Source organism: Camarhynchus parvulus, chromosome 1A, assembly GCF_901933205.1.
Source record: "Camarhynchus parvulus chromosome 1A, STF_HiC, whole genome shotgun sequence".
In the NCBI taxonomy this organism is placed as follows: domain Eukaryota; kingdom Metazoa; phylum Chordata; class Aves; order Passeriformes; family Thraupidae; genus Camarhynchus; species Camarhynchus parvulus.
In genome coordinates, this window is record NC_044586.1 from 70095785 (window position 1) to 70109556 (window position 13772).

Below are 13772 nucleotides of genomic sequence, written 5' to 3' on the forward strand. Positions count from 1 at the left end.
GCCCCCCACACCCAGCCCCCCTACACGGAGCCCCCCAATAAAGTGACCAAAGCACCGGGATGTCCCCGTGTCCCTTCGCTGTGTCTGCGCCCCACGGGTGACACCAACAGGGGATGGGGACGCTCAGTCCCCCATGAGGGGTGATGGGGGGCACGACCAGAGGTGTCCCCAGGACAGAGGTGTCCCCAAGGGAGGGGTGTCCCCAAGGCAGCCCCTCGGGGTCTCAGCCAGTTTCTGTGTTCCCATGTCCCCCCATGTCCTTGTGTCCCCCTGTCCTCCTGTGTCCCTGTGTCCCCCACATTCCCATGTCCCCACATCCCTTATGTCCCCCCTGTCCCCATGTCCCCCTGTCACCCCTTCACCCTCTCCCTGTGTGCCCGTGTCCCCGTGCTCTTCCCATGTCCCCCCATATGTCCCCACACCCCCCATGTGTCATTCACATCCAAGTCTCCACGTTCCCCTGTCCCCCACTGTCCCCATGTCCCCTTCCATGTCCCCTCCTGTCCCCCTGTCCTTGTGTTCCCGTGTCTCCGTGTCCCTCCTGTCCTCTCCATGGGGTCCAGGGGGGTTCAGATATAGGGTCTGAGGGGTGCGTCCATGGGGTGCCAGGGGTGCGTCCATGGGGTGTATTTTTGGGCTGTATCCATGGGGTGTACCCATTGGGGTGCATCCATGGGGGTGCCAGGGTTTATCCGTGGGGTGTACCATTGGAATGTACCCATGGGGTGTATTTTTGGGGTGTATCCATGGGGTGTATTTTGGGGTCTATCCATGGGGTGTACCCATTGGGCTGTACCCATGGGGTGTATTTTTGGGCTGTATCCATGACGTGTACCATTGGAATGTACCCATGGGGTGTACCCATTGGGCTGTATCCATGGGTGTATTTTTGGGCTGTACCCATGGGGTGTATTTTTGGGGTGTATCCGTGGGGTGTACCCATTGGGCTGTATCCATGGGGTGTACCATTGGAATGTATCCATGGGGTGTATTTTTGGGGTGTATCCATGGGGTGTACCATTGGAATGTATCCATGGGGTGTATTTTTGGGGTGTATCCATAGGGTGTACCATTGGAATGTATCCATGGGGTGTATTTTTGGGCTGTACCCATGGGGTGTATTTTTGGGCTGTATCCATGGGGTGTACCATTGGAATGTATCCATGGGGTGTATTTTTGGGGTGTATCCGTGGGGTGTACCCATTGGGCTGTACCCATGGGGTGTATTTTTGGGATGTATCCATGGGGTGTATTTTTGGGGTGTATCCATGGGGTGTACCCATTGGGATGCATCCATGGGTGTATTTGTGGGGTGCATCCATGGGTGTATTTTTGGGCTGTACCCATGGGGTGTATTTTTGGGGTGTATCCGTGGCGTGTACCCATTGGGCTGTATCCATGGGGTGTACCATTGGAATGTATCCATGGGGTGTACCCATTGGGATGTATCCATGGGTGTATTTGTGGGGTGTATCCATGGGTGTATTTTTGGGGTGTATCCATGGGGTGTACCATTGGAATGTATCCATGGGGTGTATTTTTGGGCTGTATCCATAGGGTGTACCATTGGAATGTATCCATGGGGTGTACCCATTGGGCTGTATCCATGGGGTGTACCATTGGAATGTATCCATGGGGTGTATTTTTGGGGTGTATCCATAGGGTGTACCATTGGAATGTATCCATGGGGTGTATTTTTGGGGTGTATCCATGGGGTGTACCCATTGGGATGTATCCATGGGGTGTATTTTTGGGGTGTATCCATGGGTGTATTTTTGGGGTGTATCCATGGGGTGTACCATTGGAATGTATCCATGGGGTGTATTTTTGGGGTGTATCCATAGGGTGTACCATTGGAATGTATCCATGGGGTGTATTTTTGGGGTGTATCCATGGGGTGTACCCATTGGGGTGCATCCGTGGGGGTGCCGGGGTTCACCCGCGGGGCTCCCAGCGCTCCTTGCCGGCGCTGTCCCTGTTGTCACCGCGGGGCGCTGGGCGCGGAGGGGGACAAAGCGCTGGAACCCCGCGGCCGTTGTGACACCACGGCCACCCCGCCGCCGCCGCCGGCGCCCGCGGCCCCGCGGAGTCACTTGTCACCACGGCGCCGCTGCCTCCAACACGGCCGTCCCCGCATGCCGGCGCCGCTGCGCTCGCCCCGGGCCGCCGCGCTGGGGGTGCCCGCGTCTGCCCCCGAGGCCGCCGGCCGGGGGGCCGAGCCTGAGGCCGAGACGCCCCCAGCAGAACCCCCCATGCCGAACGACGGCTGGGTGGGCCCCTGGAGACCCCACCGGCCCCGGGGCCCCACCTCGGCCGTGTACGGCAGCCCCGGGCCCAAGTACGGAGTCCCCGGCGGCATCGGTGAGTGCGGGGCGGCGGGGCCCGCGGGGGACGGGAGCCGGGGGGGCCGAGTCCCACGGAGCCCCTGCCCGCCCCCAGGCAAAGACCAGCGCGACCCCTCCGGCCGCCGCGCCCCCGCCTTCACCTTCGGCATGAGGCTGGAGGGCCCCGAGGAGCCGCGCTCCCCCGGCCCCCAGTACCTGGTGCCCGCCGGCTGCACCGCCCGGGGCCGGGAACGCGGCCCCGCCTTCACCATGGGCGGCCGGCCCCGAGAGCGCCGGGCCAGCGACACCCCCGGGCCAGGTGAGTGACGGAGGAGTGAGGAGTGAGGAGTGAGGGGAGGGAGGGAGGGAGTGAGCAGTGAGTGAGTGAGTGAGTGAGCAGTGGAGTGAGTGAGTGAGTGAGGAGTGAGCAGTGAGTGAGGAGTGAGGAGGGAGGAGTGAGTGAGTGAGTGAGGTGAGGAGGAGTGAGTGAGTGAGTGAGGAGTGGAGTGAGTGAGTGAGTGAGTGAGTGGGAGTGAGTGAGTGAGTGAGTGAGTGAGGAGTGAGCAGTGAGTGAGGAGTGAGTGAGCAGTGAGTGAGCAGTGAGTGAGGGGCCGCAGCCCCGGCGGATCAGCCCCGCGCGGCGCCCGCAGCTCCCGGCGCCTGACCCCGCTCGCCCCTTGCAGCCTATTATTCCCCGGAGCAGGCAACCAGGGTGACCCTGCCCTCGGCGCCCGCCTGCTCCGTGCGGTCCCGCGCCCGCCCGGACAAACCCCAGCAGACGCCAGGTGAGACAGAGACGGGGGCGGGAGGGACCCCCGCGTCCCCCGGGGCTGAGACCCCGACATCTCCCTGGGGCTGGGCTGGGACCCCCAACGCCTGGGCTGGGATCCCCATCATTCCCCTGTGTGGGGCTGGGACCCCGACATCTCCCTGGGGCTGGGCTGGGATCCCCAACGCCTGGGCTGGGATCCCCAACACCTGGGCTGGGATCCCCATCATTCCCCTGTGTGGGGCTGGGACCCCGACATCTCCCTGGGGCTGGGCTGGGACCTCCAACGCCTGGGCTGGGATCCCCATCATTCCCCCTGTGCTGGACTGGGCCGGGACCCCCCAGTCTCCTCTGGTCTGGGCCCCCCATCTCCTCCATCCCCCTGGGCCAGACTGGGCTCCCCGACATCCCGTGGCTGCTCTGACCTGCCCAGCGCCCCGGGGCTGAGCCTTCCCTCCCAAGCCGTGGGAGGGTGAAGCCCCGTGTCCCCCTGAGCCGTGTCCCCTCCCCAGGCCCTGCCACCTACCAGCTGCCACCCGTGGTGGGTCCCCGCCTGGTGCACAAGGCATCGACCCCCCAGTACACCATGACAGGGCGAGGCCCCAGCATCTTCGACGACAATAAAAAGGTGGGGGCGGGGGAATGGGGGGGTGGGGGCTGGGAGGGCCGGGGGACAGGGGGCTGGGGGACTGGGGGATCAGGTGCAAAGGGACTGGGCTGCCGGCGGACTGGGATCTGAGGTATCAGGGTCCCGGGGGGCTGGGGTACCAGGAGTGTGGGGTGCCAGGGGTCCGCGGGGCTGGGGTACCAGGAGTGTGGGGTGCCCCGGGGCTGGGGTACCAGGGTGTGGGGTGCCAGGGGTCCATGGGGTTGGGGTACCAGGTGTGGGGTGCCAGGGGTCCGGGGTTGGGGTACCAGGAGTGTGGGGTGCCAGGGGTCTGCAGGGTTGGGGTACCAGGAGTGTGGGGCGCCAGGGGTCCGTGGGGTTGGGGTACCAGGAGTGTGGGGTGCCAGGGGTCTGCAGGGTTGGGGTACCAGGAGTGTGGGGTGCCAGGGGTCTGCAGGGTTGGGGTACCAGGAGTGTGGGGCGCCAGGGGTCCGTGGGGTTGGGGTACCAGGAGTGTGGGGTGCCAGGGGTCCATGGGGTTGGGGTACCAGGAGTGTGGGGTGCCAGGGGTCCACGGGGTTGGGGTACCAGGAGTGTGGGGTGCCAGGGGTCTGCAGGGTTGGGGTACCAGGAGTGTGGGGCGCCAGGGGTCCGTGGGGTTGGGGTACCAGGAGTGTGGGGTGCTGTGACTGCGGGGGGCTGAGTGTGGGGGCAGGGGCTCCGGGTACCGAGGGTGTGGGGTGCCCAGGGGGTGACGCCACCCGCCCCTGTCCCCGCAGACCCCAGGACCCAACAAGTACTGCACCGTGGACACGAACCTGTACATGGTGCGGGCCCCCCGCTGCACCATAGCGGGGCGGACCCCCTCCCGCCTGACCTCCACCACGCCCAGCCCCAGCGACTACTACCCCAAGCCGGTGAGCGGGGACGGGGACAGGGACGGGGCTGCGGGACGGGGACCCACAGCCCCTCCAGCTTCACACGGCCTCTGTCCTCCCTCCCGCAGGACCGCAAACAAGGACAGACCTTCGGTGTGCGCCACTCGGAATCTGTGGTCCCCGTGATGGACTTGCAGCTGTAGGAGAGCGGGGACGCGGGTGACGCTGGCAGCCTGTGACAAACACGAACCACAGCAGCACTCGCTCGCTCTGCTTCTGTCCCGCTGCGTCGCACGGGGCCGGGGCTCCCCTAAAGCCTCACTTTGCCCATCCCGAGGGAGACCCTGGCAAGAGCACGGAGAGGGACCCCATGGTGGGGTGGGACGTGCCAGGGGTGAGGGAGGATGGACAGGAACCTGCTCCCTGCTCCAGTCCCATCCCATCCCATTCCATGCAGGACCTCGGGCCGTGGGGGGCTCTGGGGACACCGAACAGGGAGGGGACGTGCACCAGCGCCGCGCCTTGAGGGCTCCCCCCACTCTGTGGGATCTGTGGGATGGGGGGGATCCCTGGCAGGGCATCACCTGCGAGTGTCCAGGGCGAAGGAGGAACGCAGGGGCCACCCCTCGTGTCACCCCCCGTGCCACCCCCGTGTCACCCCCGCCGCGGCCTCTCACGTGCCCCGCTCGTTGCCCCGGGCTCAGAGTCCGCGGGCAGCGGGCACGGGGCACGGGGCCAGGCCGGGCACGGGGCCAGGCCGGGCAGCGGGCAGGTCCCGGCAGCGCCGGGGCAGGCGCGGCCCTGCGGGCTCGGGGTGGCCGCTCCGAGCAACCGGGGCGCGGCCGTGCGGGCTCAGGCGCCATCGGTGCCACCTCGGGGTGTGACCGCTGCCACATCGCGGGGCCGGCTGTCCCAAACCGGGGTGCCAGCTGTACGGGACAGGGATGGACGCCCCGAGCCCTCTCCCGGCCCTGATCCGCAAGAAGCGGGACGGGGAGCGCCTGGAGGACGCCGAGATCCGGAGCTTCGTGCGCGGCGTCACCGAGGGCACCGCGCAGCAGGGACAGATCGGTGCGGGCGGGAGGGACCGGGGACAGCCCGGGGCCGGAGGGCAGCGGAGGCAGCGTGAGGGGGACACGGCCACACGGCCGGGAATGCGCCGATGGGACGGGGACGGGGTGGGGGGCGCGGGCAGAGCCGGGGGGACATGGCCAGGGGAGTGACACGGGCACAGGGGACATGGGGCCAGCGGGCGGTCCCAGCAGTGGGAGGGACAGCAAGGGAAACGCCGGGATGTGCCGGGGGGTCCTGGGCAGGGGACACGGCTGGGGGAGCACCCTGGGAGGACAAGAGAGGGACCCCAGGACACGGCAGGGCATCGTGAGCAGGGGACAATAGCTGGGGGACCCCATGGGGGCAAGAGAGGGGGACCCCAGGATGTGGCAAAGGGTCAGGCCAGGGGATGTGGGTGCGTGGGGGTCCTGGGGAGGGCACTGAGATGGCCCCGCGTGTCCCCGGGTGCCGCGCAGATGGCAGCTGGCTGCGGGGCACGGGGCAGGTTGGGGACAGGGGAGGGGACCGAGAGGTGACGTGCGGCCGGCCGCTGCCGCCGCAGGTGCCATGCTGATGGCCATCCGGCTGCGGGGCATGGACGCGGGTGAGACCCTGGCCCTGACCCGGGCCATGGCCAGCTCTGGCCGGACGCTGGCCTGGCCGCCCGCCTGGCACGGGCTCCTGGTGGACAAGCACTCCACCGGCGGCGTTGGGGACAAGGTCAGCCTGGCCCTGGCCCCCGCGCTGGCCGCCTGCGGCTGCAAGGTGAGGGGGACCCGGGGATGGGGCGGGAACAGGGGGGTCCCCGAGCCCCTGTGCCCACCCGTGCCCCTCCCCAGGTGCCCATGATCAGCGGGCGCGGGCTGGGCCACACCGGGGGCACCCTGGACAAGCTGGAGGCCATTCCCGGATTCCGGGTCTCCCAGAGCCCCGAGGAGGTGACGGATGGGGGGTGACGGGTGAGGGAGGGGCACCCTCACACCCCGCAGGAACCGGGCTCGGGAGCGCCGGGGCTCCAGAGGGTGGGGGGTGACAGTGCCGTGATGATGGGGACCCTCTGGGGCACCCGCGGGGTGTCCATGGGGTGACAGTGGGGTGTCCAAGGGGTACTGACGGGGTACAGGCGCCAGCGGGTTGTGGGTTCTCACGGCGTCCCAAAAGGATGCAGGAGAAGATGGGGGTGCCCTTGGGGTGCCCGTGGGTTGTGTGGGTGCCCATGGGGTGTCCGTGGGGTATCCGTGGGTTGTGTGGGTGTCCGTGGGGTGTCCATGGGGTGTCCATGGGGTGTCCATGGGGTGTCCATGGGGTGTCCGTGGGGTGTCCGTGGGGTGTCCGTGGGGTGTCCATGGGGTGTCCGTGGGGTGTCCGTGGGGTGTCGGTGGGGTGTCCGTGGGGTGCCCATGTGGTGTCCATAGGGTGTCAGTGGGGTGTCCATGGGGTGTCCGTGGGGTGTCCATGGGGTGTCCGTGGGGTGTCCGTGAGGTGTCCATGGGGTGTCCATGGGGTGCCATGGGGTGTCCATGGGGTGTCGGTGGGGTGTCCGTGGGGTGTCCATGGGGTGTCCATGGGGTGTCAGTGGGGTGTCCATGGGGTGTACATGGGGTGTCCGTGGGGTGTCCATGGGGTGTCCGTGGGGTGCCACCGGGACAGGGTCCTGGCAGATGCAGCGCGGGTATCCTGCGGGTGCTCCATGGCGTGGGGCAGAGCGCGGAGCTGGTGCCCGCGGATCGGTGTGCTGTACGGGGTGTCGGGGACGTCAGGGTACCGTGGACAGCCTGCGGTGTCACATGGGGTGTACGGGCACGGGGACACGGGGACGCGCGGGGCGCGGGAGGGGCGCGGGCGGTGACCCCCCCGGCCGGCCCAGCCTCCATCCTCAGCAAGAAGGCGGCGGAGCGGCTCTCGGCGCTGGTGCTCGATGTGAAGTTCGGCGAGGCGGCTCTTTACCGTACCCGGAGGGGACACGGGGCGCGCGGGAGCTGGGCCGGAGCCTGGGAGACCCCCGGGGCCCCCGGCACCCCAGCAGGCGGCCGGCTGCCTCCCCGCTGTCCCGCGCGCTGTCGCGCGTCCTCTCCCCCCCGCTGTCCGCGGGCCATTCCGGCGCTGGTCCCGGGCCCCCGGCCCCGCTGTCCCTGCCCGCTGTCCCCTCCCGCTGTCCCTGCCCGCTGCCCGCGGGCCACTCCCGCTGTCCCTGTCCTCTCTGCCTGCTGTCCGGGGCCATTCCCGCTGTCCCTGTCCTCTGCCCGCTGTCCGGGGCCATCCCCGCTGTCCCTGCGCTCTGCCCGCTGTCCCGGGCCATTCCCGCTGTCCCTGTCCTCTCTGCCCACTGTCCCGGGCCATTCCCGCTGTCGCTGCTGCTGTCCCTGTCCACTGTTCCTGTCCTTGCTCCTGTTCCTGACCCTGCCCTTGCCCCTGTCCCTGACCCTGTCCCTTGTTGTCCGTGTCCCCACGTGTCCCGTCCCTGCCCACACTCCCTGCCTGCTGTCCCTTGCCCCTGTTCTTCCCACTGCCCCTGCCTGTCTCTGTCCTGTCCCTGTCCCTGCTTGTCCCCTATCCCTGCCCTGTCCCTGCCCCTGCCTGCTGTCCCTTGTCCCTGCCTGTTCTCCTTCCCACTGCCCCTACCTGTCGCTGTTCCCGTTCCTGCTTGCTCCTTATCCCTGCCCCTGTCCCCACGTGTGCCCACCTCTGCCCTGTCTCTGTCCTCTGTCCCTGCCCACTGTCCCTACCCCCTTGTCTCTATCCCTGTCCCGGTCCCTGTCCATTCCCGTTGTCCCGGTCCCTGTCCATCCCTGTCCCTGCCCGCTGTCCCTGGTTTTCCCCTATCCCTGTCCCTGTCCCCACGTATCCCCATCCCTGCTCTGCCTCTGTCCCTGTCCCTGCCCACTGTCCCCACCTGTTGTCGGTCCCTGTTCATCCCTATCCCTGCCTGCTGTCCCTGTCCCTGTCTCTTGTCCTTCCCATTGACCCTTCCTGTCTCTGCCCCTGTCCCTGCTCCTGTCGCTGCTCCTGTCCCTATCGCTGCTTATTCCTTATCCCTGTCTCTGTCCCCACCTGTTGTCCCGGTCCCTGTCCCCGCCCGCTCTCCCCGCCCGCTGTCCCCGCGCGTGTCCCCGCGCAGGTGGAGGTGGGCGCCCACCTGGGCATCCGCACGGCGGCCCTGCTGACCCGCATGGAGCAGCCGCTGGGCCGCGCCGTGGGCAACGCGCTGGAGGTGCTGGAGGCGCTGCAGTGCCTGGAGGGGGGCGGCCCCCCCGACCTGCGGCACCTGGTCACGGCTCTGGGTCAGTGGGGGCACACCGGGGGCACAGGGGGGGACACGGGGCGGGGCAGGGTCCGCAGACACGGGTCCTGTGTCCGGTCCTGAGCCCCCAGTTCCAGGGTCCCCCTCACAATCTCTGTCCCCTCATGGGGTCCCTGTCCCTCTCCCTTGCCCTGGCCCATTGTCCCTGTCCCGAGCAGGGGCGGGGGGCACAGAGGGGGAGTGGGGCAGGGTCTGGGGCTCCCCAGGACTGGGGGTCCCCCTGGGGGTCCCAGCCCCTGTCCCGTTTGGGGTGCTGCTGTGGCAGTGCAGGATGGAGCAGGGGGCTGTGGGGCGGTTTTTGGGGTCCCTGTGGGGGTCCCAGCCCCTGTCCCGTTTGGGGTGCTGCTGTGGCACTGCAGGATGGAGCAGGGGGCTGTGGGGCGGTTTTTGGGGTCCCTGCGGGGGTCCCAGCCCTGTCCCGTTTGGGGTGCAGGCGGGGTGCTGCTGTGGCACTGCGGGATGGAGCAGGGGGCTGTGGGGCGGTTTTTGGGGTCCCTGCGGGGGTCCCAGCCCTGTCCCGTTTGGGGTGCAGGCGGGGTGCTGCTGTGGCACTGCGGGATGGCCGCGGATGCCGAGCAGGGCCGTGAGCGCCTGGCCCGGGCTCTGGACGATGGCTCGGCCCTGGGCACGTTCGAGGCCATGCTGGGGGCGCAGGGGGTGCCCCCCGACACCGCCCGGGGCCTCTGTGTCGGGACCCCCGCCCAGCGCCGCCAGCTCCTTGGCGAGGCCAAGGTGTGCGAGGAGCTGCCCGCGCCGCAGGAAGGTCAGAGGGGACCCCACCCCAAACCCCCCACCCTCCCCTCACCCCGTGCCCCTCCGGGGGGCTGAGGGTCCCCCCATTCCCACTGCCCCCGTCCATCGCCATCCCCTCGCTCCTCCCCGGGATGCTCAAGACCCCCCTGGATTATTCCCCCCACGCTGAGAGTCCTCACGTGCACCCCCTGCCCCCCATCCTCTGTGCTTGGGGGTCCCCAAACCCCCCTGGCCCACATGCTGCTCCTCGAGGCTCCCTGGTTCCCAATCCCGTGTTCTGGGGGTCCCCAAACCCCCATACCCTACACGCTGCCCCTTGGGGCTCCCTGCTTCCCCATCCCATGTTCTGGGGGTCCTCATCTGTGCCCCCTGCCCCCCATCCCTGGGCAGGCCCTGATCCCTGCAGGATGCCCATGTCCTGACCCGCCTGGGCTGGGGTCTCCCATCACGTCCCTGTCCCCCTCCATGTCCATGACACATCTCCATGTCCCTGTCCCCACCATGTCCCTGACACCCCTCATATCCCTGACACCCCCACATCCCTGTCCCCCCCCATGTCCCTGATACCCCCATGTCCCTGTCCCCCCCATGTCCGTGTCCCCTCCATGTCCCTGTCCCCCCATGTCCCCATGTCCCCATGTCCCTGACAGGCCCATGTCCCTGGTCCCCTTTCCCCAGGCTGGGTGCAGCGGGTGCGGGCGCTGCCCCTGGCGCGGGTCCTGCACCGCCTGGGCGCGGGCCGGTCGCGGGCCGGGGACCCCGTGAACCCCCGCGTGGGCGCCGAGCTGCTGGTGGGCACCGGGCAGCACCTGCGGGCAGGTGAGGGGGGCTCCCGAAACCCCCATGGCCCCCGTGTGCCCCACGGTGACCCCCGTGTGCCCCTCCCTCAGGCGAGCCCCGGCTGAGGGTGCACTCCGGTTGGGATATTCCCGGAGGGGATATCTGAGGGGATCAGAGCCCCCGATAACCCCTCTGTGCCCCCCGTTTGGGGGGGATATCGGGGGGATCAGAGCCCCCGGTGACCCCTCCGTGTCCCCTCCCTCAGGCGAGCCCTGGCTGCGGGTGCACCATGAGGGCACCCTCGGCGCGGAGGGCCGGCGCGAGCTGCAGGACGCGCTGTGCCTCGGCCCGGAGCCCCCCCGGGACCCGCCGCCGCTGGTGGCCGAGACCATCGTGCCCTCGGGAGCGCTCCCCGGGCCATGCCGGGACTCACAATAAACCGCGATGATCGCGATGTCGGGGCCATGTCGCGATTCACACACACACACCCCCAACAACGAGTCTGAGGGCTGCGGCGCGGGGCGGTGGCGCCACCTTGTGGTGGGAGGGGGGAGTGCACGAGGGCCCGAACACGCCCTTTATATTGGCCACGCCCCTCAACTTTTGACCACGCCCCGTCCACATTGGCTCCGCAAGCCACAGGCCACGCCCCATTCAGCCGTGGCTCCGCCCTTTCCCACCGTGGCTCCGCCCCCTCCGGTATTTCCGGTTCCGGCGGCGCGGGCGCTCTGGGCGGGACCGGCGGACGGGGCGCGGGGGAGCGGGCGGAGGCCCCAGAGGTCAGCGGGGAATGCACACCGCCGGTGGAGGGAGGGCGCCGGGAGGGGGGAATGAGGGGCATGGGGGCGTTTGAGGGGCACAGCGGGGTCCGGGAGTAGCAGGGTCAGGGATGGGGTCCCGAGGGCCGCAGGACGTTGGGTCAGCGGGCATTTGGGCTGGGGGAAAAGAGCAGCAGGGCACGGGGTAGGGGGTATCTGGGGGGCAGGGTTGGGGTCCAAGGGCATCAGGAGGGGTGAGGTGAGGGGCTCAGGGAGCATTTGGGGGACAGGGTTGGTGTCCAAGGGGTGGGATAAGGGGTCAGGGGGCATTTGGAGGAAAGAGTGGGGGGTCTAAGGGCATCAGAAGGGGTGAGATGAGGGGTCAGGGGACATTTGAGGAACAGGGTTGGGGTCCAGGAGCATCAGGAGGAGTGGGATGAGGGGTCAGAGGGCATTTGGGCTGGAGAGCTGGGGGGAAAGAGCAGCAGGGCATGGGGTAGGGGTCGGGTAGATGACAGGGGTTGGGGCCCAAGGGTATCAGGAGGGGTGGGGTGAAGGGTCAGGGGGCAGGGTTGGGGTCCAGGAGCATCAGCAGGAGAGGGACGAGGGGTCAGGGGGATTTTGGGGAACAGACTGGGGGCTCCAAGAGCAGCAGTGTATTGGGTTGGGGGCGTTTGAGAGAAAGACTGAGGGCATCGGGAGGGGTGGGATGAGAGGTCAGAGGGCACTTGGGGCACAGGACTGAGCTCAAAGCCCACCACGGGGACGGGACACCGGGGCGGCTCCCTCCCCCTGACCCCCCTCGCCGCTCCGCACAGCCCCAGCGATGCTGCGGTCCCTGCGCCCCATCCCGCGGCTGTGCCCAGGAGCCCCGTGGCAGCCCGGGCCGTGCCCAGGAGCCCCGTGGCAGCCCCGGCGCCGCCTGGCCGTGCCCCCCGGCGGGCCCGGGCTCCCGCTGCGGCTGCGGCTGTGCGTGGCGGGCGCGGCGGCGGGCGCGGCGGCGGCGGGCTGGCTGTACGTGCGGCAGCAGAAGGAGCGGCAGCAGCGCTCCCGCCGCCTCCAGCAGCTCCGCCGCCTGGCGCTGGGCCAGGGCGACTTCCAGCTGCAGGACACGTCGGGCGCGGCGCGGAGCAAGGCGGATTTCCTGGGCCGCTGGGTGCTGCTCTACTTCGGCTTCACGCACTGCCCGGACGTGTGTCCCGAGGAGCTGGAGAAGCTGAGCCGCGCCGTGGAGCTGCTGGAGCGCGACCCGGCGCTGCCGCCGCTGCAGCCGCTCTTCGTCACCGTGGACCCCGAGCGCGACGACGCGGCGGCGCTGGCGCGGTACCTGCGGGACTTCCACCCGCGCCTGCAGGGCCTCACGGGCACCCCCGAGCAGGTGCGGGCCGCCGCCAGCGCCTTCCGCGTCTACGTGAGCGCCGGGCCCCGCGACAACGACGGCGACTACGTGGTGGATCACTCGGTGCTCACGTTCCTCCTGGATCCCGACGGCGTTTTCCGGGACTGCTACGGCCGCTCCCGCACGGCCGAGGAGGTGGCGCGCAGCGTCAGGGGACACATGGACGCCTACGAGCCGCTGCCCCCCGCGGGAGGGCAATAAATGGCCGGGACCCCCCCAAGAGTGGGGTCTGTCGTGGTTTGGGGTCTGGGGGAGGGACAGCTGGCAGCCCCCAGTGTCCCTCAGGTGTGCTCTGTGGGAGAGAGAGCCCACAGCCTCTGAGGGCTGTCACATGGCAGAGCGGGGACAGCTGACAGCCCCCAGGTGTGTCCCGTGGCGGGGACAGAGCCCTGACAGCCTGCAGGGGTGGCACATGGAGGACAACTGACACTGCTGTCCCCCAGGTGTGTCCTGTGGGAGGGACAGAGCCCACACCCTGCAGGGGTGGCACATGGCAAGAAGGGGATGTCTGACAACCCCCAGTGTCCCCCAGGTGTGTCCCATCAGGGGGACAGCCCTGACAGAGCCCACACCCTGCAGGGGTGTCACATGGCAGGAAGGGGGCATCTGACATCTCCAGTGTCCCCCAGGTGTGTCCTGTGGGAGGGACAGAGCCCACACCCTGCAGGGGTGTCATATAGAGGGGGACATCTGACATCTCCAGTGTCCCCCAGGTGTGTCCTGTGGGAGGGACAGAGCCCACACCCGCTGAGGGCTGTCACATGGCAGACAGGGGACAGCTGACAGCCCCCAGGTGTGTCCTGTGGGAAGGACAGAGCCCACACCCGCTGAGGGCTGTCACATGGCAGACAGGGGACAGCTGACAGCCCCCAGTGTCCCCAGGAACGGTCTGGGGGAAGGGAAGTTTAGAGCGGGCAGGTGGAGGGAGAGGGGGAGAATGTGGGTGGGTGGAGGGACCCCCAGCAGACCCCACTGCCCCCCAGCAGTGTCACATGGCGGGGAGGGACCCCTGCAGCCCCCCAGGAGCGTCCCGTGGGGCAGGGGGCTCTGCAGAGGTGAGTGAAGTGACCCCTCCCCAAAGGGAGATGAAAGGTATGTGGGCAGAGGGACCCCCAGGCCCCTCCCCACAATCCCTGTGCCCCCAAATCCC

The 13772-nt window shown here is 68.7% G+C and overlaps 3 protein-coding genes across 3 annotated transcripts; all 3 read left to right on the forward strand.

The window, feature by feature from the left end:
- Nucleotides 1–2252: 2252 nt before the first annotated feature.
- Nucleotides 2253–4781, forward strand: ODF3B (outer dense fiber of sperm tails 3B). The gene is made up of 6 exons (XM_030960866.1): nt 2253–2361; nt 2440–2643; nt 3008–3109; nt 3606–3721; nt 4480–4617; nt 4707–4781. The coding sequence occupies exons 1-6, from the start codon at nt 2253–2255 to the stop codon at nt 4779–4781; spliced, it is 744 nt and encodes a 247-aa protein (XP_030816726.1).
- A 741-nt stretch (nt 4782–5522) lies between these two features.
- Nucleotides 5523–10903, forward strand: TYMP (thymidine phosphorylase). Its single transcript, XM_030960867.1, has 8 exons — nt 5523–5649; nt 6194–6396; nt 6471–6583; nt 7293–7570; nt 8709–8912; nt 9465–9695; nt 10364–10504; nt 10731–10903. The coding sequence occupies exons 1-8, from the start codon at nt 5523–5525 to the stop codon at nt 10901–10903; spliced, it is 1470 nt and encodes a 489-aa protein (XP_030816727.1).
- Nucleotides 10904–12163: 1260 nt separating this feature from the next.
- LOC115910614 (protein SCO2 homolog, mitochondrial) lies at nt 12164–13191 on the forward strand (the record flags this gene model as incomplete). Its single annotated transcript, XM_030960868.1, has 1 exon — nt 12164–13191. A coding segment is annotated over one exon (660 nt), but the record flags the coding sequence as incomplete, so codon positions are not given.
- Nucleotides 13192–13772: the final 581 nt, after the last annotated feature.